Source organism: Sorex fumeus, unplaced genomic scaffold (assembly GCF_029834395.1).
Source record: "Sorex fumeus unplaced genomic scaffold, SorFum_2.1 ptg000063l, whole genome shotgun sequence".
NCBI classification, from domain to species: Eukaryota; Metazoa; Chordata; class Mammalia; order Eulipotyphla; family Soricidae; genus Sorex; species Sorex fumeus.
In genome coordinates, this window is record NW_026606120.1 from 6,315,681 (window position 1) to 6,342,312 (window position 26,632).

A 26,632-nucleotide genomic window follows, 5' to 3' on the forward strand; every position below is an offset into this window, starting at 1 on the left:
TGTTTTCACAATCTATTAGAGTATGTTTATTAACTTATTCTAAGTATAAATAGAATTGTATAGTATCTCTTTGAGTAACATGTACCTTGCTAACAGGTTATTAAGACTTTTATTTTATGGCAAGGAAAAGGGCAGATATGATTTTTCTCCATTCTGTGGAAGACATTTGGAACAATTTATGTAGTTTACCAGTTATTTGTTAAACAAAGTTATGGCCAGGTCTTTAGATATATTTTGTGACAGTTTTAAGAAGCTGTTGTTCTTGGGTAAGAGAGATGGCTCAGTCAGCTAGAGCTCAATCAATTAATTAATTGAGTTTGATTAATTATTTAATCCAGAAAGTCCAGATTTGACTCTGGGAGCTGCATGGGAATTGCATGACTCTAGAAACAAGCACAACCAGGGATGACTTGCAGTATAGAACTAGGAGTAGCCCCCAGGTACCACCAGATTTGGTCCCCAAAGAAAGATTATTCCCATTTGGGAAAAAAAAACTATTATTATTTTTATATTTCTTGGAGGGTCAGAGCAATAGCTTAGCTGGTAGGGCATTTGCCCTGCATGCGGCCAACCCGGGTTTGATTCCTCCACCCCTCTTGGAGAGCCTGGCAAGCTACCAAGAGTATTCTGCCCGCACAGCAAAACCTAGCAAGCTCCCCGTGACATATTTGATATGCCAAAAACAGTAACAACAAGTCTTACAATGGAAACATTACTGGTGCCCGCTTGAGCAAATCGATGAACAATGGGAGGACAGTGCTATTTCTTGGAAAATAAAATTGAGAGTTGGAAGGGGCTTGGGAGAGATTGAATTGAACTTCAAGAATGTAATGTGAAGTCTATTTTTGCAGTCCTCAAAAATTTAACATTTTAAAATACTCTGGGACAGTGAACTGAAAGTTTTTAAAATACTAAGAAACCGTGAACTGAAATTTCATGAGGAGGACAAGAAGCCAGCACACTAAAGACAAAATTCCTGGTTGAAGAGTGAGGAAGGCTATATTGTCACTTTTTCTAGGTTCAAATATGAAGAAACTGTTAGATTCTCTGTGGCAACTCTATAGAGAAAGCGTCAAGGATAAGAGAAAATTAATATTGCAGTTTATTTTTGGAACACCTATCTTTTTTTCCTAGCCTTTGCTTTTCATTATGCCTAGTGCTTAGTCATTAAAATTTGTAGTTATGAGATAATTGCTGTACACACCAAGATAAATGGATACGGCCATTTTTTGGTGTAGTACAGTAGCTAATCTAAGACAGACATGTATGTATAGTGAAAGATTTTGAATGTATACATGCTCAACCTGATTCAAGTTGACATGTCAAAGTCAGAATATGATCCCACACTTCATGAGATGTTATATTCCCCTCAATATTTTTCTCCTATTTTTACTTTCTCAGACATCCCAGGAATTTGTGGAGAAGCTGACCAAACGACTAAAACGACACCCTGAGGAGACAGGAGGCTTTCAGGAGGCACCACTGGCCTATGATGCTATCTGGGCCTTAGCATTGGCCCTGAATAAAACCTCTGGAGGGGGTGGCCGTTCAGGTGTGCGCCTGGAAGACTTCAATTACAACAACCAGACCATTACTGATCAAATCTACCGGGCAATGAACTCCTCATCCTTTGAGGGTGTCTCTGTGAGTTATTGCAACTTTTCTAATACTCTGTCTGAGAGAGTGTGGGGGGGGGGAGGGGGATATAGAGAAGGGGGGGAGAGAGGGAGAGAGAGGGAGAGAGAGAGAGAGAGAGTGCACCCTTCTTCTCTTGGAAACATACATTCCATCTCTTTTCCTTATCTATGATAATACGTCTCAGACCAGACAATCCTCACAAAAGGCTAAAAGAGAAATATAGCATGTCCAATTCTTTCTTTCTTTCTTTCTTTCTTTCTTTCTTTCTTTCTTTCTTCCTTCCTTCCTTCCTTCCTTCCTTCCTTCCTTTCCTCCTTTCTTTCTTTCTTTCTTTCTTTTTTCTTTTTTCATATTTTGGGTCATATTCAGCAGTGCTCAGGTTCTAGGTGAACATGTGATAGGCATCAAATCCAGGCCTCCCACATGCAAAGCATTTGCTCTAGCCCTTTAAGTTATCTCTTCAAGATAGATTCCACTTATTTCAACTCTTCCTCATTTTTTTTTTATTTGGATGTTTATGAGTTGATTAAAATTGTAGGATTTTAAAAGAGGAAACAAAGATAGCTTCTTCTTTTTAAAGTGAGATATTAGGAACAGAGAGATCACTCAAAGGGCTGGAGTGCATATGCTTTGCATGTGGGAGGCCCAGCAATCCATTGATGCTGCAAGTACTACCAGAAGTATCCTCGTACCACTGACTCAGAAATAGTACTTGAGTACTACTCGATGTGGCCTACCTATTGAAATAAATAAATAAATAAATAAATACATAAATAAAAAGCAATGTGGATAGATACATGTTGAGGTTTCAGTGACTTGGGTGGTTCACAGAGCCAGGAGACTGGTCCTTGTTCTGGGCATTTTTGCCTATACAGATTTTACAAATGAAGAATCTTCTCTGAAGAATAATATTTCTGAAATCTAGGGTATAGACATCTGGGGTTGTCCTATATACAGGGAAGCACCATAAATAGAATTCCTTCACAAACTCAATTATATCAAAGGCATAAGGATTCAGAGTCCCTGATGTTCTCTTTTCACCCTTGCTTTTATTCCTTTTGCCTTTTTCCCCACATGTTTCTTTCCCTCAGGGTCATGTGGTATTTGATGCCAGTGGTTCTCGAATGGCATGGACACTTATCGAGCAGCTACAGGGTAAGCCCAGAAATATGAGGTGTCTGGGGAGTTTGACGAGGTGTGTATGTGTGTGTGATGGGGTGGGGGGAACACGGGGAGGGGCAGTCTAGGACACCTTCTGGGAGAAAAGCACCAGGAAGTCACACAAGATTTCCTCAGCGCTTCCCCCACCTTCTGACATCTTTTATTTATTAATTTATGGCTAGACCTAGCAGTGCTTGGGCTTCTTGCTCAGGGGTCACTCCTGGTGGTGCTCAGAGATCCATGCTGCTCCAGGGATTGAATATAGCCCTCCTATATGTAAAACATATGCTCAGTTCTTTGAGCTTTGTCTCTGGACCTAACCTTGTTGTTTTTTTTTTAAACTGTATTCATCAAACTCTTGAAAAGTAATAATAATAGAAATATTAGTTGTTATTTTTGTTTAAATTGAATCATCGTGAGATACACAGTTAATCAAGTTGTTCTTGGTTAGGTTTCAGTCATACCATGTTCCAAATGCCGTCCCTTCACCAGTGCATGTTTCTCAAAACCAATGCCCCCAGTTTCCCTCCCGCCATCCCCTCCCTCACAGCCTGCCTCTATGGTAGACACCTCTCTCTCTCAGTCTCTGTCTCTGTCTCTGTCTCTGTCTCTCTCTCTCCCTTCCCCCCCCTCTCTGTCTCACTCTCTCTTTACTGTTGGGCGTTATGGTTTGTAATACAGGTACTGAAAGGTTATCATGTGTATCCCTTTACTTAACTTCAACACTCAGTTCTTGTCCAGAGTGATCATTTCCAACTGTCATTGTCATAGTGGTCCTTTCTCTGTCCTAACTGCCTACCCCACCACTTGTGGCAAGCTTACAACCATGGACCAGTCCTCCTGGCCCTCATTTCTAATGTCCTTGGGTATTAGTCTCATACTATGTTTTTTTTTTTTCTTTTTGGGTCACATCTGGCGATGCACAGGGGTTATTCCTGGCTCATGCACTCAGGAATTACTCCTGGTGATGCTCGGGGGACCATATGGGATGCTGGGAATCGAACCCGGGTCGACTGCGTGCAAGGCAAACACCCTACCCGCTGTGCTATCGCTCCAGCTCCTCATACTATGTTTTTTATTATCTCACAAATGAATGCAATCATCCTATGTCTGTCCCTCTTCCACTGACTCATTTCACTCAGCATGATACTCTCCAAGTCCATCCATTTATAAGCAAATTTCAGGGCTCCTTTTTTCTTGGTGACTGTGAAATAATTCCAATGCGCAGTTGCAGTGTAGATGTACCATAGTTTCTTTATCTTGTTGTCTGTGCCTGGGTACTTGGGTTTTTTCCAGATTCTGGCTACTGAAAATAGTGCTGCAATGAACATAGAAGTGCAGATGTGTCAGCTGAGTGTCTTGGGGCCCCTTGGGTATATTTCAGAAGTTCTACTGTTATATGGAAGCTCAATTTCTAGTTTTTTGAGGAATGCCCATATTGTTTTCCAGAAAGGCTGGACCAGTTAGCATTCCCAAATATTGGTAGGGTTTGTTTTGCAGTGGTTGTGTTCTTGAAAGGGGCTTGCATACAGGAAACACACCTCCTGTTCCCCCCCCCCCCGCCAATAACTTCCATTTTCATTTCAGAAATTTTCATTTGATGACTTGGGTTGAAGGATTAAGGGCCTGTCAGTTGTACATTTATGAAGTCAAAGAAAACTAAATTTAGGAAACCTGATATTTCTAAGTGACTGCATTTTCTTGCTATATAAATAATTATTTCTAAATTTTTCATTGTATGGCCACACCCCGCAATGCTCAGGGCTTACTTCTGGCTCTATATTTAGGGATCACTCCTGGTGATCACTTAGAGGACCATATGGGCTGTAGGAAATCAAACCTAGGTTGGCTACATGCAAGACAGCACCCTATTCTCTGTAGTATCTTTCTAACCTCTGTATTTTTTCATAATTTAGCATACTTAAGTTTTTACAGGACATTTGGAGTTAATTAAAAAATTCTGTTTCATTCTCATTTTCTTATTGCATGCCTACGAGCTATTTCTTGGCCTACTATGAAAAGTTTCTTTCTTTCCTTCTCCCCATCTCCCATGTCCATTCAGATCTTCTTTGTATCCAACACAAGAGAGAATGGACTTTAGCCATGGTGAAAGGGGTGGGAACTGGTTTTTGAAAGAAAAGTTATGGTGGTAAGTGTATAGTTATGGAACAGAATTTTAGGAATGACTGAATTTTCTTTAAGGGGCAAATGACAATTTTATCTTATTTATTTATTTGATTTTTTTTTTTTTTTGGTCCATGCCTAGTTTTGCTCATGGGGTAATCCCTATTCTGTGCTTGGGAGTTGCTCAGAGGTATCATGGATGCTGGCATAGAACCAGGCTTGGCTGCCTGTGTCTTAACCCTTGCATTAGCTCTCCAGTCCTGCACATGGCAGATTATCTAAGCAATTAACTCAAGCCATTGAAAGAGACATTTCTAAAATTAAAATGAGACACTACAGGGAAAAAAAATCAGTCTTATAATTCTTTCTGTTGTGAGAGGGAGAAAGACTAAGTATTTGCTTTAGAAACCGAATCAAAGTGAGAGAGCTTCCTGAGAGAGGTGTGAGGCTGCAGAATGGTTGGCAGATGTACTGTGTATCCATTTTCACGGAAGGGTTTTGCACACATAAGATATTTTTATTGATTTGCATTGCCCTAAAGTTTGCTTACCGATTCAGGTAGCCTATCAGGTCCTTCCAAGTTTGGCATTGGGAGATCAGAAACAACCATGGAAACAATAGTGGGAAGTTAAGAATGTCTGCCATTAGTTCTTCATTTATCTATGGTCACTCCTATTATTATCTGCCCAGGTGGCAGCTACAAGAAGATTGGCTACTATGACAGCACTAAGGATGATCTTTCCTGGTCCAAAACTGATAAGTGGATTGGTAAGTGTATCCTTGTTTGTATTTTCTGTCACCTTCTCTAGATAATTAAAGAAATGGGTCATGTATTTGAATGAGATTGTGGTGGTAGGTGACATTAGGTTGAAATGTGCCAGGGACTGTGCATGTAAAGAAAGGAAATAAGTCTTCTAAGGTCTGGGTAGGGAACAGTTTCCCCTGGTGAATTTGGAGAGAAAATAGGCTGTTGTTAACAGGTCACTATAAAAGAAATAGTTCATTGCTGAGAGGAAGAGGGTGTATAGGGGGTGGGAAATGGAAAATCCATTAGGATTTCCATGATATTCTGATGCCTTGATATATCTGAACCAGTTCATTTAGTTTAGTAAGCTGGGAGAAACTGCAAAACCTCATATAATTGTTCTTTCCAAAAATGGGGTTTTATTTATTTGTTGTTATTATTAAAGGTAAAGGTAAAGACCCTCCCGTTGATCGTCGATTTGCTCGAGCGGGCCCAGTAACGTCTCCATTGGAGACTTTGTTGTTACTGTGTCTGGCATATCCAATACTCTCGGTAGCTTGCCGGGCTCTCCGAGAGGGGCGGAGGAATCGAACTCGGGTCGGCCATGTTGGCCGCTTGTAAGGCGAACGCTCTACCCACTGTGCTATCGCTCCTATTTATTGTTGTTATTATTAATATTTTGTGGTTTAAGGAGACAAACCTAGACTCATCCACTAAGCCACAACCTGCCTAAAATGTGTTTTTCATTAAAAAATTTAAAGAGTATTTAGTTTAGGGGCTGGAAAGATAGTACATTGGGTAGGGCATTTGCTTTGCAGGTGGCTGACCTGAGTTTGATCCCCAGCAACCCATATGAGAATTACTACTGTAGTCAGAAATTTAAAGAAAGATGATTTAATTTTTTTTGTGTGTGGGGGGTAGTGTTTGGGATATACCTGGCATTATTCAGGAGTTACTCTGGGGCTACTCAGGTGCATTACCCAGGGACTACTCCTCTATTTGTGTTCTGGAATCACTCCTGGTAGCTCTTAGGGTAACTTATACCATGCTGGGATTGAATGGGGGTTTACTAGATGCAAGGCAAATGCCTTAACCTCTGTTAACCCTTGGGCCTCATAATGTGCTAATTTATTTATTTCTTTAGCCTTTTCGCCATACCTGGCAGTGTTCAAGGCTTACTCCTGGCCCTGTGCTCAGGGATTACTCCTGGTAGGTTTTGGGAGACCATTTGTGGTGCCAGGGATTCAACTTAGGTTGGCTGTTTGCAAGGCAGTGCCCTGCCCACCATACTATCTCTCCACCCCCTTATTCTTTGGTCACTTGGTGGAAATAGAAAGTGGAAAGTTACTGAAGGTGTGCATCAACTGATAAAATAGGTGACAGGCATGGAAGTGTGCCTTTAAGATGAGAGAGGCATAGCCATTGAATGTAGCTGACTGTAGCTGCTATCTGTCATGTTTAATTGATACCTGGTTGTCCATGGCAGTGATGGGGGGGTGGTATTTCAGAATGCTTTTTGTAATTTGAATTTAGGACAGTGTTCTGTACAGCTATAAATGCTACATGGCCTAAATTATACCTCCCCTCCTCCAAACTAAGCAAATTGAAGTTAATATTTTCTTTCTTTTTCTGTGAACTCTGAAAAATTTAGGCTTCATCTTATTAACTGGAAAATACCTTTGGGACCCTAACCCTGCTAGATTAGATTAGATCATTATTATTTCTTTTAAGGTTAGAAGCCAGACTAGATATTTTGACATTCTTTAGCACTATGATTCTACAACTGTCTTTTGCAACTTTTGATTTGAAGTTTTAGGCCTCAAACCATTTATTTCTCAGTTGTGCCCTTCTTTCCCCTACCATTTTTCCTAATTTCAAGAAAGGCAGTAAAACAGAACAAACATGTTGGAGAGATAGTACAGCGGACACCTTGCACATGGCCAACCTGGGTTTGATCCCTGACAACACATATGATCTGCCAAGCAGTCAGGAATGATCCCTGAGCAGAGCCAGGAGTAAGCTCTGAGCACTGCCAGATGTGCACTTCCAAACTGAAAACAACAACAACAACAAACAACAGAACAAACTACAATAGCAATAAGACTACACCTTTGCTGATACGCTCTAGCCTTTCTCAAGCTCTAATTTTAATTTCTCCTCTCTTTTCTGATTGCTTCTTAAGAGCCATAGCATCAAAAAGCATTCTACCTGCAACAAGCTTTATTCAGGGCAGTTAGAGTCATGAATACCCATTGCAACCTTTGTCCTTTGCCCCTTTCTCATCTTCATTCCTTTGTTCTTCCTTTCTCTTCCCCTCCCCTTACTCTTCCCCATGTCATGCAGGAGGGTCCCCCCCAGCTGACCAGACCCTGGTCATCAAGACATTCCGCTTCCTGTCACAGAAACTCTTTATCTCCGTCTCAGTTCTCTCCAGTCTGGGCATTGTCCTAGCTGTTGTTTGTCTGTCTTTTAACATCTACAACTCTCATGTTCGGTAAGTTTCTCTTCTGCAATTTTCCTTATCCTGTTTACCTCTCCATCTTGGTGATCACACCTCAGTAAGGTCATAAGAACAAAACTTCTATAACTTCCAAGGCCATATGTCATGGTGATTTTCATTCTGATTTTTTGCTTTCCCATCGATCACTGATAATTAAAATGGGGTATAGGGGAACCAGAAACAACTCTCATACTGGCTCCAAAAGTAGCTATATGAAAAAGTTAAGTGTGTCTAGTTGAAATAGAGAGGTTTCTATTTCAGTAGGTTTTTAATGCTGGGGCAGCCCCTGAAGTACCATCTCCAACTTTATGAACCAAATGGTCTTTTATGACCCTCCTCTCTGCTCCATGCCTGTTTCCAGTGTGCTTACACGCTGAGGTTGAGTCAGACTGTTGAGTGGCTTTTGGAAGAAGGTAATTCTGTTCTTTTCCCTTTCCCATGCATCCTGCCTTTCTGCTCTAGTTATATCCAGAATTCGCAGCCCAACCTGAACAATTTGACAGCTGTGGGCTGCTCGCTGGCACTCGCTGCTGTCTTCCCACTTGGACTGGATGGCTATCACATTGGGAGAAACCAGTTCCCTTTCGTCTGCCAGGTGAGAAGTGGGTGGGCGGGCACCTTCAGAATGTCGCTCTCACTTACAGCTTGGAAGAATAACCCTTATCATGTTGAGGTACTTGTGTTTTCTTTTTCTTGTCTCTCCCTGACTCCTTTCCCTGCTCCTAACATGATCCATCTATTCTTTGTATGGACTGTACTTTCTTTCTGGTTCTGAAAAAAAAAAAGCCTCCAAACTTCTTTCACTCTGTAATTTACTTGTCAGTTCCAAGGTTGCCATGGCACACTTTGTGGAGAGGATGGAGGTTTTGAAGGCTCAGGGAAAGGATCTGCACAAAGAACCTCTGAATAATGGTCGTCTGTGTTTATATGGGGGCTGAGAATAAAAACTGAAGACTTCCCGTGGGAACCGTGGTGCCATGGGCATGGAGACAGGGATGATGGAGGCAGGCAGATCTAAATTGATGGAGATTCTAGAGGAAGGGAGTATTATTTCACAGGCAGGAAAGTCTGTAATATCCTTTTTATGTGGAAAGTTCTGGGCTAGGATATAAAGTTGATGTTAATGGTGGTATTTGTATGGCTCTCTGTTATGCTGGAGAAATATCTCTTCTTTCTCCTGCTCATTCTTACTCCTTTCTCCTGTGCTTGTCCCGATCACGTCACTCTCCTCATGACATTTTGCACATGCAGGAATGTGCAGTTCATCTGATTCTGTCTCCACCATAAGTGGTGTGCAGTAGAAGAGACTGTAGTATGATATAACAGGTATCCGTGTAGGGATCTGCATCAAGTGAGGACAAAGGAAAGATGCAGCCCACAGGAAGAGTCATTGAATGAACCTCACAAATGTGGTGGCATTTAAAGGGTGCATGGGATTTTGTCAACTAGAAAATAAAGGGTGTTAAGGAAAACAGTAATGTGTGTCTGGCAAGGACAGTAGAGTTGAAGAGTTGTTAGCTAATCATAAATGGCGTGTGGAGAGGTAGCCTAGGAGAGGATTATGAAAGTGATTGCACAATCAATAGTGATTGCACTTTATTGCCAAGGGTCTCAGATCATATCTGAAGGTATTTGGACTACTTCACTGGGGCGAAGTAGGTGATTGGAGATTCAGAATAAGAGTTTTAAACAGGATTTTTCTAGTGGCAAAGTGCAAGATGGGAGAATTTATTTGGTTGGGAAATTCCTGCCTGCTTTCTCCTCACTCTGTCAGCCCCCCCTACCAGCTGCATTCTGCTTGCTTTGTCATCTGTTTTCCTTTCAGCCCCACCCCATTCATTTCTCCCTACTCCCCTGCCCTCTTTCCTTTCCTAGGCCCGCCTCTGGCTCCTGGGTTTGGGTTTTAGTTTGGGCTATGGCTCCATGTTCACCAAGATCTGGTGGGTCCATACAGTCTTCACAAAGAAGGAGGAAAAGAAGGAGTGGAGGAAGGTGAGCTGCTTCTGACCTCAGTTCTTAGCTTCTTGGCTTTTGGGGATAGGGGATTTCCCAACCCGTCAATTCTGTGTATTTACTCAGACCCTAGAGCCCTGGAAGCTGTATGCTACAGTGGGCCTGCTGGTGGGCACGGACATCCTGACTCTTGCTATATGGCAGATTGTGGATCCCTTACACCGGACCATTGAGGTACAGCTTGAGAGGCGGTACTGGGGTCAACATGCAGAGGGGTGCATCTTGATGACAGAACTTTCAGTACTGAGGGTGATACTGAGAAATGGAACTCTCTATTTCTATTTTTTTTTTTTTTGATAGCAGTAGGGCGTTTGCCTTGCATGCGGCTGGCCCGGCTAACCTGGGTTTGATTCCTTCGCCCCTCTCAGAGAGCCGGGCAAGCTACTGAGAGTATCTCGACAGTAGGGCAAAGCCTGGCAAGCTACCTGTGACGTGTTCGATATGCTAAACACAGTAACAACAACATTACTGGGCCTGCTCGAACAAATCAGTGAACAATGGGAGGACAGTGCTACAGTGCAGTGCACTGCTTTTTGGGTCACACTCAGCGATGTTCAGGAGTTACTCCTAGCGGTGCTGGGGATGTGGGATGCCGGGGATCAAACCCAGATCAGCTGCGTGCAAGGCAAACACCCTGCTCACTGTACTATCTCTCTGGCCGTGGAACTCTGTTTCTATCAGTACTTTCTCCTTCCTAAAAGGAGCCCCGTGAGAGGTCTTTGGATTGATCGGAAGAGTGATGGTGGGGATCTGGGAAGGACTTCCCAGGCATCATGAGAAGTGAGGAAATAAGCACTTCCCACATGTCTAGGAAAGGGTTCCCAGACCTACAGTAGAACTTGGCATCAATTTTGAAAATAATCTCAGGAAGGAGGGGGTAGAGTTGAGAACCTGTGACTGAAAAGAACTTGAGGAGGGTGGGAAGAAGATGGCAACCATTTTACCTGTGGTCTTATTTCTTCTTTAGACTTTCGCCAAGGAGGAACCAAAGGAAGATATTGATGTATCTATTCTGCCACAGCTGGAGCACTGCAGCTCCAAAAAGATGAATACATGGCTTGGTGTGTGTGGGTTGGGTTTTGGGTGATAAGAAGGTAGTAATGCAGCAAAGTTGAGGGGGTGGGATAAGATTGTAGGATCGGAGGGAGAAAAGTCTTTGAGAAAGGAGGCTGATAGCTTCAATTAACTTTGTTTAAATATTGGGATTTTTTTTGTTGTTTGTTTCATTTTTAATGATGCCAGAGATTGAACCCAGGGCCTCACACATTCTACTACTGAGCTACATCCTGGCCTGAATATCCTCTGTCACAGCACTAATTTTTTTCTGAGAAAGGGAGAGAGGTGGTCTTTTTTTCAGCAAAGACTTAAGTGAGTAGCTAGGGTCTTAGGGTGTAATCAGGATTGAAGCAGGACTTATGTTCCTTTCCTTATCTTTATACCTGACATTGCTTGTGTCTGGTCAGTTCCCTAGAGTAGGTCCATGGCTGTGAGAGCTTTAGTCCCCTTTGATATTTTATATTACTCTAATCTGTTACTTTAAATGGCAAACCTACTCTCATTCTGCAGAGCTATCTTCCCACCTGCAAAGTGGGATACTATATGTGGCCCAGGTCCTTGTCACCCAGTTCCAGGAGGAGAAGTGCTATCTGGGCAACTTTGGTAGACATGAGGTGGGAGGAGGTAATGGATTGGGTCACTAGGTCAAAGAACTGAGTTGAAGGAAAGATGGAGAGGATTACAGGAGAGTACAAGAGGTAAGGCCCTTACCTTGCATGCAGCCAATCCCAGTTCAATCACCAGCACTGCCTATGGTCTTCCAAATACTATCAGGGGTCACTTTTGAACAGAGAGCCAGGAATAGCCCCTGAGCACCATTAGCAGTAGTCCAAAGCCCCTCTCAATAAACAAATGAATGGTTGAATTGGAAACCAGTTTCCATTATGGAGCTACAAGACACATAGCTTCTTCTAGGTGAAAAACATAGAGAGGAGGGAAAATGAATGGGAATATGGAGGTCTTGTTGCCTGGGTGACTCTTCCCTGCCATTCTAGGCATTTTCTATGGTTACAAGGGTCTGCTTCTGCTACTGGGCATCTTTCTTGCTTATGAAACCAAGAGTGTTTCCACTGAGAAAATCAATGATCACCGGGCTGTTGGCATGGCCATCTACAATGTAGCGGTGAGTTTCCTGGGCACTTGGTCTCCACCCCAGGGACTAACCACAATCATATTGGGTGGCCTGGAAAGAATTGGGTACTAGGTCTGGGCTTAGTTTAGTAGAAGTTTTTAAAAAGTATTTTAATGCCTCATATTTGTGGAACACTTATAGTTGATAAAGCATGTTGCAGACACTATCTTACTGTCTTCACACATTCACTCAGTGAAGTTGATATTAGTCTCCCCATGTAGATATGCAAGAAAGAGGGGTTCAACTGCTTGCCTCTGTTTCACAGACTGAAGTCAGAATCAAGAATACCTGACTTTTGAGATCTTGAATGTATGTAGAGAGATCGTGGGAGCTCCCACATGATCTCTCTACTACTTTGAAGGCGTGCTGACAAGAACTGGTTTGGGAGAGTTTATGTGGGATTCTTCTCAATCTAGAATTGAGGATGCTCCCAAGTATAAACTATTTTCAAGTGGGAAATTTGTTAGACAGTTGTCCTTATATGCCGGTTTTCTGGGGAGGGGAACTCTGGATGTTCTCTGAAGACAAGGTTGAGACTTCCCAAACATACTCTGCCCCCAGGTCCTGTGCCTCATCACTGCCCCTGTCACCATGATCCTATCCAGTCAGCAGGATGCAGCCTTTGCCTTCGCCTCCCTAGCCATAGTTTTCTCCTCTTATATTACTCTGGTTGTGCTCTTCGTGCCCAAGGTGAGGTTTCAGTGTTAGCCTGCCTCTTCTTCCAATTATGCCCTCCCTCCCTTATCCCCAGGATGTGACTCCTTGTTTTACCTTACCTGTCCTACCATTTTTTCCCTTGTTTGGGACCCAGCATGTCTTGTTTTTATTTTTGACTTCTCAACTCTTCTTCCCTTGCCCTCAGCTAATCATTGACCTCTCAGCCTCTCATGCCCTAAACATTTGTTCCTAGATGCGTAGACTGATCACTCGAGGAGAATGGCAGTCGGAGGCACAAGACACCATGAAGACAGGATCATCTACCAATAATAATGAAGAAGAGAAGTCCCGGCTGTTGGAAAAGGAGAACCGTGAACTGGAGAAGATCATTGCTGAGGTGTGTGGTGATGGCAGCAGAGGGTGGCAGAACTTAAGAAGCCCATGTCTCAGGTTGGGTTTTCTGTAGCGGAGTTTGAGACAAAAGTTCTGGTGTGTGTGATCTATTGAGGGTCTCAGAAGAAAACCTGTTGGGGAGGACACAGTTGAGCAAAGGTTCTGTCTCAGGTAAAATTGCTGACCTCATCAGATGGGAGGGGGCTCTGGAGCATTAACTTCACTGTTGACCCCCAGAGGTAAGGTGTTGAGCTAGTGAAGAGGATCTGGGAAGGTAGTCACACTATCTCTACCTCCCATACTAGCATTAGGGACTCGTGGAATATCAGAGTGGGGTTATTCAAACGGGGCTGATACAAATCTGTGTATGAGTTATTGAAAGCTCTATGTCCTGACTTCTCTTTCTCTATTCTCCATTTTCCCTAATCTCTTTCCAACTGCCGCCTTCACTGTGTTCTTTTGACTTTCCTTCTCCCCCCACCGCCCCCCGATTACTCATTTTAATTTATTTGTTCATCTATTACCATTAGCACTCCAGTTTTTTTCTCTGCTGTTCTTTGCAGTCCCTCCTCTCCGCCACTTCACGATTTCCTTTTTATCCACTTTTCTTTTTGTTTTCCAGAAAGAGGAACGTGTCTCAGAACTGCGCCATCAGCTCCAGTCACGACAGCAGCTCCGTTCACGCCGCCACCCTTCCACACCCCCTGACTCCTCTGGGGGCCTTTCCAGGGGGCCTCCTGAACCCCCTGACCGGCTTAGCTGTGATGGCAGTAGAGTCCATTTGCTTTACAAGTAAGGGGGGTATGTGAGGAGTACAGCCAGCAGGGGGGAAGTGGGGAGGGACAAGAGGAGAGCAGGGAACAAGAAGAATCGGAAGTGGGGAGGGAAAAGGCGAGAGTAGGGAGCAAGAAGAATCTTTACCCCCAGATGGAAAGAACATATCACATTCTATCTCTTGTAAATATGTGCCTCACTGTGAGTCCTAGGGCTATCTGGGTTTCCAGTCCACTGGCAGAGAAACCCATTTTCTCTTGTTTATATAATTTATATTATGACTTAATGTTTAGTCTGTCCCACATTTGAAGCTTCTCCCTGTCTCCTCAGTGTCCCTCTCTCTGTGTCTCTTATGAGCCTCTGCCTTGTTGCTGCAGTTTCCTTTGCCTTTGTGCTCTGTTTTCATCCAGCCAGGATCTCCCCAAAGTGTTCTTTGTTTTCTAAAAAGAGTTTCTTGATTTCCCTGATCATCATAATCTTCCATTCTATTTACCCTCAAGTTTTGTCCCCTTAAACTTTGTTTCTTTGGGAGTACTCATTCATCTTGTTAACGTTTTCATGCTCCTTGCCTTTGCTGTGTATGCTTACATTTCCCATCACTTGTGTCCCTCCCCTGCTTGTTCTCTCTGTACATACTCATGTGCATGTCATGCTTTCCACACATGCGCTTTGTAGCCCCTTCCTGTAGTTTCGTGTGTTACTTTGTATTTCCTTTACTCAGAGGTACCTCTCTCCTTGTCATGAGTGTGCATTTATGTATTTTACTAAGCTCATACCATTTATCTAATAGACTGAGTCATGTCTTCCCTAATTGTACATTACACTTTTTTTTTTAAAGTAAAGGCAGATTTTATTTGGAGGGTTTTAGAAAGGGAAGGAGAAAGGGAACGTGAGAGAGTAGAGTAACACTCAAGTGAGAATGTAGGCTTCTCCAAAGGTGGAGAGAGCTCCTACACATCCTAGCATTAGGCATGAAAGTACAAAATCTCAAGAGGGGAGAAGTGGGCAACACATGTGCTCAGGCGCCACATGTGCTCGGCCACTTGGGCACAAAGCAGCATATGGGGTTGGGCAGTATACGCGCCTGGACATTGCACTTTTATCCATGCATTTTTCTCTGTGTGCCCTTATGGTAAAGATATAGAACATTCTCATTTTCCCTTTGCACCTAAACTCAGTGTATTCTTTCGGTAGTCTTAAGCTTCCATCCTACATATTATTATGTACTTCTCCTCATTCATATTGATGGGACAGTGACACCCACCTCTTGTCACACTTCATTTCTGGTAGAACTTGCCTTTGTTTCACCTTCAATCTACTCACTATCATCTTCTCCCAAGATTTACTCCTTTAGTTTTGTGTCTTTGGGGGAAAATTAATAGGGAAGAAATGGAAACTGGTATGGGGAACTGCTTCCGGTGGACACTTGGTGAGAATCCAGATCAAAGGAAGGCACCAGGACAACTGGGATAGAAGAATGGATCAACAGGACCAGAGGGCATACCTTCCATACTGTAGTGTCTCTTGGGAAAGAATCTCTCTAAAGCTCAATAAACCAGTGAACAGTGTTACTTTGCTCATTTTTTTCTTTTTCTTTTTGGCTTTTGGGTCACACTGGCAATGCTTTGGGTTTCTCCTGGCTCTACCCTCCTTGGCAGGCTTGGGGGACCTTATAGAGTACTGGGGGTCAACTTGGGATGGCTATGTGCTTTCCTTGTTGTGCTATAATTCTAGCCCATAAGAGCTAATTTATTTTTTAAAAAAAGCTGTTTTGAGAGCATGAGTAGATTAAATCAGTAGTCATTTAAAATTGTGCTATTATGATTATCTGTTTTGGGTCACTTGGACTTAATTTGAATTTCTCTTCTCCCACAGTAGAATATTCACACAGACAGGTAAAGAAGTCTGTGGAGTAGGCAAACTTGTGGAAAATGAGCAGTTGATTTCAAGAATATATGTGCATGCACACGCACGCACGCGCGCGCACACACACACACACACACACACACACACACACACACACACATAGTTGAACCTAAAAGACCAGCATTACTGGGACTGGCATGATTGATTATTCAACAGACTGGAGCACATGCTTTGCCTGCAGGAGGCCTGGATTCTATTGGTGCATGTTGAATCATCTACAAATCTATAGTTCCTGATGATCACTAGGAGTGTCCCCTGAGCACAATTGGATGTGACCCCAAAAACAAGAACCAAAAAAAAAAAGGAAAGATAAAACCAGAATTACCACAGCAACCTTTATGCACATTTAGGTGAGAAATAAGTTATAACAAGATTAGAAATTCTGCTGTGGCTAAGGATAAGCCATACTTAACATTTTTTTTAGATTAAAAAATATTTGTTTGTTTGTTTTTGGGCCACACCTGGCAGTGCTCATAGTTTATTCCTGACTCTGTGTTCAGGAGTGACTCCCGGCAGTGCTCAGGGGACAGTATGGGGTGCCAGATACTGAACCTGGGTCAGTTTTGTACAAAGCAAGCACCCTACCCTCTGTACTATCTCTATAACTTAAAATTCAGATAATTTTTGCTAGCTGGATCACAGGAACCAAGCCCAATGACGGTGCCACTCAGCAGTTCTGAGAAGAGTTGCTCCCTTGGCATCTAATGTCTGTCACTATGGGATTTACCTTTAGTTTCACATAATTCTAAATCTGGATAACTTGAAATTTAGACATCCTGATGGACTTCAGTCAGCCAGCTCTTCCCTGACCACCTCTTCCTCCTATGTTAGATTAATAGAGCATTTTTTGTGAGCACTTTTGTACTCTTAATTATGCAGTCTTTTCAGTCAACCAGCTTTCAGAAAATTGTGTCAGACACTAGAAGTAGAGTAGTGAACAAGATGGAATTTCATGGGATGTATATTTTTAGAATGCAAAGATAAAACAATAGGTGAAGTAAATGAGAACTTAAGAGGACAACAAACAGGAGTGCTGAGCATCTCATAGTGAATGCTCTGATATGTTCATAATATGAACATTTTATACATACTTCTGACAAAGAGATTGGGCTTAGGAAAGACTTAGACATAACTAATACAGAGAGCCAGCATTAAAGTGGCCAGTATTATCTATTGTTATATAAGGTTTACTCTAAAATAGTGACTTAAAACCAGAAGTATTACATTTCCTGGTTTTTGTGGTTCAGGAACTCTGGACAGGAAAATTTAAAGAATGAGAGATGGAACCATCTGAAGATTTGGGCTTTGGCTGTCAGGTATGCTTGGGTTAGGCTTGCTAGCTGACACAATGACTAGAATCCAAAAGCCAAGGGTACTAGGAGAGAAATGGGAGGAGAGTGTGGCCAGGTTAACACTCTGTCTTCTTTTTGACATAGCCTCGTAAGTCACAATGTATCACTTCTTTATGTCCTGTTCTGGGCGGTGAGGTGGTGGTGTCAGGGTCAAGGAAAGGAAACAAATGGACCTCTCTGTGGGATGGATATTAATCCAGGGTAAATAAAGCATTTGGGGCTGGATATCTTTATGGTTGAAAAAGACAAGTTAGAAAATTCATTAGCTACCATTATTACATAAACATTTGAAATAAAAACAGGACATTTATAGCACAAAGTTAAATGTGTAAACTGAAGGCATGATTTATAAATAAATATCCACACATGCTTGCTTAATGATGGCTACTGAAAGAATGAGAACTTTTAAAGTGCTGATTTAAGCAAGATTCCTTTTCATTCCAATTATTCTTTCCTACATGCTGGTAACACCAGGAGTATTAAGAGAGCCAGAGTGGTCGATGTCACATTCATCCCAGCCTCCTTTGGAAGCCTCAAGCTCATGACGGAAATGTGAAGAATCTTCTGCTTTAGCTTTAATGCTTTTTTTATTAATTCACTCTGGGTAGTAAACTGTGGCAGATCTTCCACTTCAATTCCATCAGCCATCTCCATCACCTTGTTAATAAAACCTTTATTGTAACTGCAACCCAGAGAGAGGTGACTGGCCCAGATTATGGAGAGGGAGAGCACATGGTCCAGGTAGCCTCCACCGTTAGGGAATCATATTAGTCGTCAAGGTGGCATACAATAAATTCTATGTGGGTTTTCCATTGCTTCTCAGTATCTGACTAGTAGCAAAACCGCTTTGTGAAGTCAGTGACCTGCTATACCACTGAAACCAGCTCCTCCACCCTGGTGACCGCTTTGCCACCCACCATGGTGTCCTCTGTCCTGCATTTTTCTTGTTGCAACTGCCACAGGAAAACAAGTAGTGCTCCATATCTGGTCTGCTTACTTGCAGAACTGGTAATCTTTTCAGTATACTGTTTCTTGACCCTTGTCTGCTGGTTGTCTCTTAGCTCTTATCAGACTTTTGATTCTTTCTGGAAACTTTGGGATAGTTGAAGTCACACCTACCTCACTTTGCCAATTGTAGCTCCTCGCACATCCCTTTGTGCTATTTTTTAAAAAATTGAATCACTATGAGATAGAGTTATAAGCTTTCATGCTTGAGTTACAATCATATAATGTTCAGACACCCATCCCTCCACCAGTGCACATTCCCCACCACCAATATCCCCAGTATATTCCCCCTTTCCTGCCCTCCCCCTGCCTTCCTGGCAGACAATTTCCCCCATACTCTCTCTCTACTTTTGGGCATTATGGTTTGCAATACAGATTCTGAGCGGCCATCACGTTTGGTCCTTTATCTACTTTCAGCACACATCTCCTTTCCCGACCAATCCCTCCATCCATAATTTTCTTAGTGATCTCTTCTCTATTCCAGTTGCCAGCTGTTAGGAGAGATGAAGTCATGAAGTTTGCTTATAAATGGATAGACATGGGGAGTATCATGCTAAGTGAAATGAGTCAGAAAGAGAGGGACAGAGATAGAAGGACCGCACTCATTTGTGGAGAGTAAAATATTACGAGACTGACACCCAGCGACAGTAGACACAAGGGCCAGGAAGATTGCTCCATAGCTGGAGGCCTGCCTCATGAATGAAGGAAGAAGGCAGCTGGAATAGAGAAGGGATCATTTTTTAAAAATGATGGTTGGAAGGCCCTTTGTACTTTTAGTTCTTTTAGGATAAGGTTTATACATTCAGGGTTTTTTTTTTCTTTTTGGGTCACACTCAGCGATGCACAGGGTTTACTCCTGGCTCATGCACTCAGGAATCACTCCTGGTGATATTCAGGGGACCATATATGGGATGCTGGGAATCGGACTCCGGTCAGCCGCGTGCAAGGCAAACACCCTATCTGCTGTGCTATCGGTCCAGTCCCCATTCAGGTTTTTAAAGTAGGAGAATTTTACTACTTTACTTTCCCTGACTTCTTCCTGCCCCCATCTCTCCACACACACTTAATTTAAGAACTGTGGTTTATAAAGCTATTCACAATGATTTGTTACAGGCATTCAATATTCCAGCACCAATATCACCACCATTATCACTCTCCCTCCACCATTGTCTCTAATTTCCCCAGTCACACCTCAAGCCTGTCCCCATAGCAGGCCCACAGTAATTTATTTTATATTGAACGTAATAAGTTGCTAAGGAATGATAAAAAAGTCAGTGTAAGTTGTTTTATTTCACCATGCACATTAAGTCCTTGAGAGATGAGTAGGATACTGTTACTAGTTATGTTGTGTTAATGTTTTTTTAGTCGAGGTTACATTACCTCCAATCCAATTTGGTGTGCTACTACTGAATTGTCAGTGTTGTAGAGTTTGGAGATGTTGCCCCAGGAAACCCAGATTTATCAAATGGTGGTACAACTGGAGTTAACTGGAGTTAAATTTTTAACTGGGAGGCAGCTTTGGGGTGTGAATGTGAATGCTGGAGCTTCCGGAAATACAGGAGGAGGTAGCTCATTCTGACTCTGAGAAAGCCTGGAAATTTCAGTCACAGGGACCCACATACGTGAATTTTCAACAGTAAATTTCTCTGTGAGGTTCAGTTCTGAGATAATGGTGGCCAGTTGGAGGCATGGCAGCAATTTTGGAATGTGGGAGGCAGCTTTATGTAGATGTGTCCTTTTAAGAAAGAGCTTTTCCATTAGCTGGTACTGGCACACATCAAAAAGAACAAGAACTACCAGTGCTGGCACAGATGCGGGGGAGAAAGGGACTCCTGTTTATTGTTGGTGGGAATGCTGACTGGTACAACCTTTTCAGAAAACAATGTGGGCATTCCTCAAAAAACTAAAAATTGAGCTTCCACATGACTCAGCAATACCACTTCTGAGAATATGCCCTCGGAGCCCCAAAACACAGCAGAGAAGCCATCTGCACTTCTATGAAGAAACTATGATGCATCTACACAATGCATCTATGCAGTCGCTAGGAAAAATGAAGTCATGTAATTTTCTTATAAATGGATGGAAATGAAAAGTATCACTGAGTTAAATGAGTCAGAAGGAGAGTAACAGACCTAGAATGACTTACACTCATTTCTGGGATATAAAAAACATAGTATGAGACTAATACTCAAGAAGAGTAGAAATGACGGCCAAGAGGACAGGTTCATGGATGGAAGATTGCTATAAGTGTGTGTGGAAGGGCAGGTAGGACAGAGAAGGGACCACTGTGACAATGATGGTTGGAAATGATCACTCTAGTCAAGAACTGAGTGTTGAAAAGGGATATAAAGGAATATACATTATAACCTTTCAGTATCTGTTGTGCAAACTATAATGTCCAAAAAGGAAGGGATGGGGGAAAGTGGAAGAGAGGGTGGGGCAAGGGAGGGAGAGAGAAACAATAACAGAGAAACAGAAAGAAGGAGAGAGAAAGAGAGAGAAAAAGAAAAAGAAAAAGAGAAGGAGAGAAAGAGAGAGGCAGAGAGAGAGAGAGAGAAAGAAGAAAGTGTCTGCCCTAGAGGCAGGCTGGAGAATGGTGGGGGGAAAGAAAACTGAGGACACTGGTGGTGGGAAATGTATAATGGTGAAGGGATGAATGTTGGAACCTTGTATAAATGGAACCCATCTATGAACAACTTTTTTTTGAGGTCAGAAAGCAATTTTATTTTATTTTATTTTATTTTTCTTTAATGAATCACCAGGAATCATCATGAGATACAGTTACAGACTTACAAACTTCCGTGCTTACGTTTCAGTCATACAATGATCGAGTACCCATCTGTTCATCAGTGCCCATTCTTCACCACCAATGTTCCCAGTATCCTTCCCACATCCCCCTCCCCTGCCCCCTCCCTGCCCCCCCACTTCCGGCTTCTGTGACGGGCGGATTCCCTTTTGCTTTCTCTCTCTCCTTTAGGGTGTTGTGGTCTGCAATGCAGGTATTAAGTGGCTATCATGTTCGATCTATAGTCTACTTTTAGTACACAACTCCCATCCCGAGCAGGTCCTCCAAGTATCCTTTACTTGGTGGTCCCTTCTCTATCTGAACTGCTTTTCGCCCCAGTATTTAAGGCCGGCTTCCAAGCAGTGGAGCAATCCTCCTGTTCCTTGTCTCTACTTAATCTATGGGTGTTAGTCTCCTATTTTGTTACTTTATATTCCACAAATGAGTGCAATCTTCCTATGTCTCTCCCTTTCTTTCTGACTCATTTCACTTAGCATGATACTCTCCATGTTAACCCACTCTCATGCAAATTTCATGACTTCATCTTTTCTAACAGTTGCATTGTAATCCATTGTGTAGATGTACCAAAGTTTCTTTAGCCAGTCATCTGTTCTTGGGCATTCGGGTTTCTTCCAGATTCTGGCTATTGTAAACATTGCTGCAATGAACATATGAGTGCAGATGTCATTTCTACTATACTTTTTTGCATCTCCAGGGTATATTCCCAGAAGTGGTATTGCTGGGGCAAATGGGAGCTCAGTTTTTAATTTTTTGAGAATAGTCCATACTGTTTTCCAAAAGGGCTGAACCAGTCGGCATTCTCACCAGCAGTGAAGGAGAGTTCCTTTCTCCCCACATCCATGCCAGTACTGGTTGCTTTTGTTCTTTTGGATGTGTGCCAGTCTCTGTGGTGTGAGATGATACCTCATTGTTGTTTTGATCTGCATCTCCTTGATGATTAGTGATGTAGAGCATTTTCTCATGTGCCTTTTAGCTATTCAGATTTTTTTCTTTGAACATGAACAACTTTGTAACTGTGTATCCATGAATCTCATGGTGATTCAATAAAAAAATAAAAAAGAAAAAGCTTTCCCTGCATATGCTGCTTCTCAGTATCTTTAATTTCATTTACTTTCAGAAAGAGGGGATTGAATTTTAAAAATACTTTATTTTAGTGACTATGATTTACAATTTTATGATACTGTCGTTTTCATTCATGCAACATTCAAACACCACTCCTCCGCCAGTCTGTTCATTTCCTTTCATCATTATCTCAGAGTTTCCCTCCCTCCCCACCTCAACACTTCAACAGCTCCAGTTCCCCCTTATCAGGTCTTACTGAAATGGTAAAATCCATTCCCCAGACCAGTTCTTAGATTCTGCCGATTTTGGCCATTTATGTTTACTTTCTGCCACTTACATTTACGTTCACATTATTTTTGGCCATTTACCATTTTGGCCTTTGCTATACTTCATTACATCCCACATGAGAAAAATCATTCTGTATTTCTTTCTTTCTCACATGATAGCAGCACCAACATTTGGGCTTTGGTAAATTATATGATTTAATATTTTCCTTTTTTGGGACCACACCCACCCAGGGCTCATGACTCACTCCTGGCTCAGCACTGAGGGATCACTCTTTTTTTTTTTTAAATTTTTATTAGTGAAACACCATGAGGTACAGTTGTAGACTTACAAATTTGAGGGGCTCAGGGAACCACAGGTGATCCTGAAGACAGAGTTAATGATGTTATCAGTTAATTGTTGCTGAGTTCTTTCTATTTACCACAGACAGGTAAATAGAAACATATTATTCATATCTCATTTCTCTGTTATTAAAATTTTTGTTATAATTTAGGTAAGTTATAATAGTGCTCAAGTTTCTGGTATTGTACAAAGTTACGACACACTCCTACTACTAAGCTTCTCTTTCATGTGTTTACTGGCCACTTATTTGTTTTCTTTTTAAACCATTTTATTGAGATACCAAGATTTCTAATATCATAGACTATACTTTTCATGCATGCATCATTCAAACACCAAGACTCTTCCCCACCCCAACATCCCATATAAGCTCAGTTGTGTAGATAAAATCTTCAGTTATGATGACTTTGACCATTTATTGTTTCCTTATTATGCTTAGCTTTCCATCCCCAATATGAGATTACATGATGACTCCTGCACACATATAGAATAAACTCCTGAAACTGCACATTGTGTATCAATGATAAATTGTTAAGTTTTTCAAAAACTAATTTTTACAGACATACAAATACAATTAACATTATGAATAATTATGAATAAATATAATTAGAGTTAAAATTTATATAAAATAGATAAATCTGGTTTGGGATCTATTTAAGGCTTATGGTGGGTCTTTGCACCCAGTCCAGGAAAAATATGTGCCCCAATACAGCCTGAAAGCTCATAAAACAAGAGCAGCACTAGGAGAGGGGCTTGCTCAGCACCTCTGGAGAAAGCAGCACACCCCAAGGGTTCTCAGGAGGAAACAATTGTTTCAAACTCAAAACCTGTCAACAGTGACCTCTTCTGTATAAGATAAGATATTGCAAAAGCCTGAAGATGATACTGGGAATTGAGTGCAATTCCATGGTCAATTCCACCTGTTCATTCCAACAGCTAAAGAGGATGGAGCAACAAAACCAGGAAAACTAGATTTTCCAAAAGTCTAACTAGGGGGTGTTGTGCACCCAGCAGGTCAACCTGTACCTGTGGGGCGAGTGCATCAGTAGCCTGATGGTGCCTTCAGACTTCCAGATACCCCAGAATTGCTGCTGTGCCTTTGGCCAGACTCCAACAATTTGGGGCTAAGTTTATCAAGAAATTAAATGGCCAAAAGTTAGGTATGTGGAAGACACACCCACAAACCACCTCCGGCTCAGCTATATAAGCTCATTTTGGGGCCTTATTTCAGAGACCCATAAATCTCAAAAGAGATCAAAAGATGCAGTTAGGGCCTGTAGTTCAGAGACACGAACCCGTGACTGAGAATTTCAGGCCCCCTTGGATTGGGACTGGGCCTCCTCCCCCCAGGTCCACAGTTTTCTAGTAGCTTGGCAGTCATACCCACAAAATGCTCCCCCTATCCCTGTGCCATGTAATCTCATCAGCGGCCAAAGCCTAGGTACTATAAACTAAAATTTCCAAAAGAGAGTGCCACAGAATACCCTGACACAGTGCCAGGCTGTCTTCACTGGGGTGCCCCAGAGGGGGGCGGGTGAGAGCCCTCCCCACCCCAAGAGACCTAGCTCCAGCAGCCAAAAACCTCTACAACCCAACTGCTGCCATGCTCAAGTATGCTCCCCACGTGCTTGGGCTGAGCCTCACTCATGAATGAAGTCTTACGGAACTCAGGTAATGCAGAACTTTGTGACCTTGGACTCTGGAATCAACGGGACCAGGAGTGAAGATCCTCTGCCCACTTTCCCCAGTCTATGGTAACCCAGGGGTCACCCCCATAAGCTACCTCCTGGTGGCACCAGATAATCTCGTCATTGGTCACGTCCAGATCACACGGCTGCTTCTCCTGAAAGGGAGCATGACATGAGGCTCCCATAACCATGCCACTGGACTCCGCACAAGGCTGTTTCACATGGGGCGCCCCAGCAGGGAGAGGGTGAGAGCCCTCCCTGCCCCAAGGGAACCAGATCTAGCAGCCAAAAACTTCCACAACCCAACCGCCGCCATGCTCAAGGCTGCTCCCCACACGCTGGGGCCGAGCCTCACATATGAGTAAACATATTCCAGGACACATCATAAAATACTCCCTACCCATTTTCTATAATTACCACATCACATTTGATGGGGTTCAGATAGTAGGCAACAAATCACAGAAGGAAATATATATATGCATATATACATATTTTCAGATATATATACCGAAGCTCACATCACCCAAACTTTAACAATGTGTTAGTGATATTTTATAGAATGTTTTAATGGCTCCTGCCAAAATAGAATAATCTTCACACTGATTCCTATATGAACACTTTTTTGTAAGCATGTTCAGCAGTTCTCCATAACAGACAATACAAAAGAAATTATTTTGGTTGTGTTTGGGACAGGGATTGGGGTTTGGGATGAGAGCATCTCGAATTTGGTGGTGGGAAAGTGTAATGGCGGTGGGATTGGTGTTTGAATATTAAATGTAATTAAATATTGTGAACTAACTTGTAAAATAAAAAAATTTTAAGAAAAAAGTAACGTGGAGTTCATGCCCAATTCAATCACCTTAATCAATGGCTGAATAAATAGCAGTGCTCCTACATTATAAATTAAAAAAAAATTAAAAAAAAAGTAACTAGCCATGGGGTGCCTCTGATTGAAGCAAAGAACCAAGAACATCCTAGACAAGTGTCTGAAGTGCAGGGTGGTCTTGTGGGACAGAGTTCTTTGTTTGTGGAATCTGATGTCATTTCCACAAGTGTAACAGAGGTTCCAGGCAGACCATCACTGCAAAATCTAAAGAGAAAAGTAAACGCAGAATGACTGACAAGATCTGCTTCTTGGACTGGAAGCTGCTGGAGTCATAACTTGGCCAGTAAAGAGTCCCTGAAGCATGCCAGCCAGCCAGGGTAGGCCCCTGGAAGTTCCTTGCTAAGGCCTAGAAAGACCTGTCTCCAATCAGGCAAATTCACAGCTAGAAAGCAGCACTCAGAACTGTGCCATTTCATCCTCAGGTAAGTCAGGGGCCCCAGAAGCACACCAGACACTTGACTAAGCACCTGGAAGGCCCCTGCCAGAGTCTGGAAGACCCTACCCCTGATCCAGTAAATTCACAGTTAGGAAACTGCTCTCAGAACTGTGCTATTTGCCCCTAGGTCAACCAGGAACCCCCAAAGCACACCGGCCATCTGGTTTGGCCCCTGGAAGGCCCTTGCTAGGGTTTAGAAAGCCCTGTCCTCGATTCTGAATTCACAGTTAGGCATCTGCACTCAGAACTGTGCCATTTCACCTCTTTCACCTCCAGGTTCGTCATAAGCCCTTGAAGCATGAAGCCAATAATGTGGCTAAGCATTTCTCAACTTAATTGTGTCTCATAGAGAGGATATGCTGACATTCTAACTCTATGTGCATATCCACACAACAACACACAAAACTACAACTACATGGTGCAAAAGGCACAATGGAAACAATGCAGAACCCCTGTTCTTGATCCTTTTTTGATCTTGCTGCTTTCAGTATTCTCTTTGTCTGCATTTTGCCATTTTGAGCACAACATGTCTTGGATTTGGAAATGATCACTCTGGATAAGAACTGAGTGCTAGAAGTGGGTAAGGGATGATACATGTATATGATAACCTTTCAGTACCTGTATTGTAAACCATAATGCCCAAAGGAAAGAGTG

At 42.4% G+C, this 26,632-nt stretch overlaps 1 protein-coding gene and 1 pseudogene across 1 annotated transcript in view; one reads left to right on the plus strand and one right to left on the minus strand.

The window, feature by feature from the left end:
- Positions 1-14,433, plus strand: part of GABBR1 (gamma-aminobutyric acid type B receptor subunit 1) — a 28,226-nt gene extending 13,793 nt beyond the window's left edge. The window contains exons 7-18 of the mRNA XM_056126881.1: positions 1,402-1,644; positions 2,730-2,793; positions 5,614-5,691; positions 8,012-8,162; positions 8,631-8,763; positions 10,044-10,160; positions 10,248-10,355; positions 11,149-11,242; positions 12,233-12,360; positions 12,931-13,059; positions 13,280-13,423; positions 14,042-14,433. Of these exons, the coding sequence (XP_055982856.1) occupies positions 1,402-1,644; positions 2,730-2,793; positions 5,614-5,691; positions 8,012-8,162; positions 8,631-8,763; positions 10,044-10,160; positions 10,248-10,355; positions 11,149-11,242; positions 12,233-12,360; positions 12,931-13,059; positions 13,280-13,423; positions 14,042-14,215 (1,563 nt within the window). The 3' untranslated portion in view covers positions 14,216-14,433. The remainder of the gene's footprint in view (positions 1-1,401; positions 1,645-2,729; positions 2,794-5,613; positions 5,692-8,011; positions 8,163-8,630; positions 8,764-10,043; positions 10,161-10,247; positions 10,356-11,148; positions 11,243-12,232; positions 12,361-12,930; positions 13,060-13,279; positions 13,424-14,041) is intronic.
- A 3,482-nt stretch (positions 14,434-17,915) lies between these two features.
- LOC130036075 (CDKN2AIP N-terminal-like protein) lies at positions 17,916-18,391 on the minus strand (annotated as a pseudogene).
- Between the last annotated feature and the right edge of the window lie 8,241 nt (positions 18,392-26,632).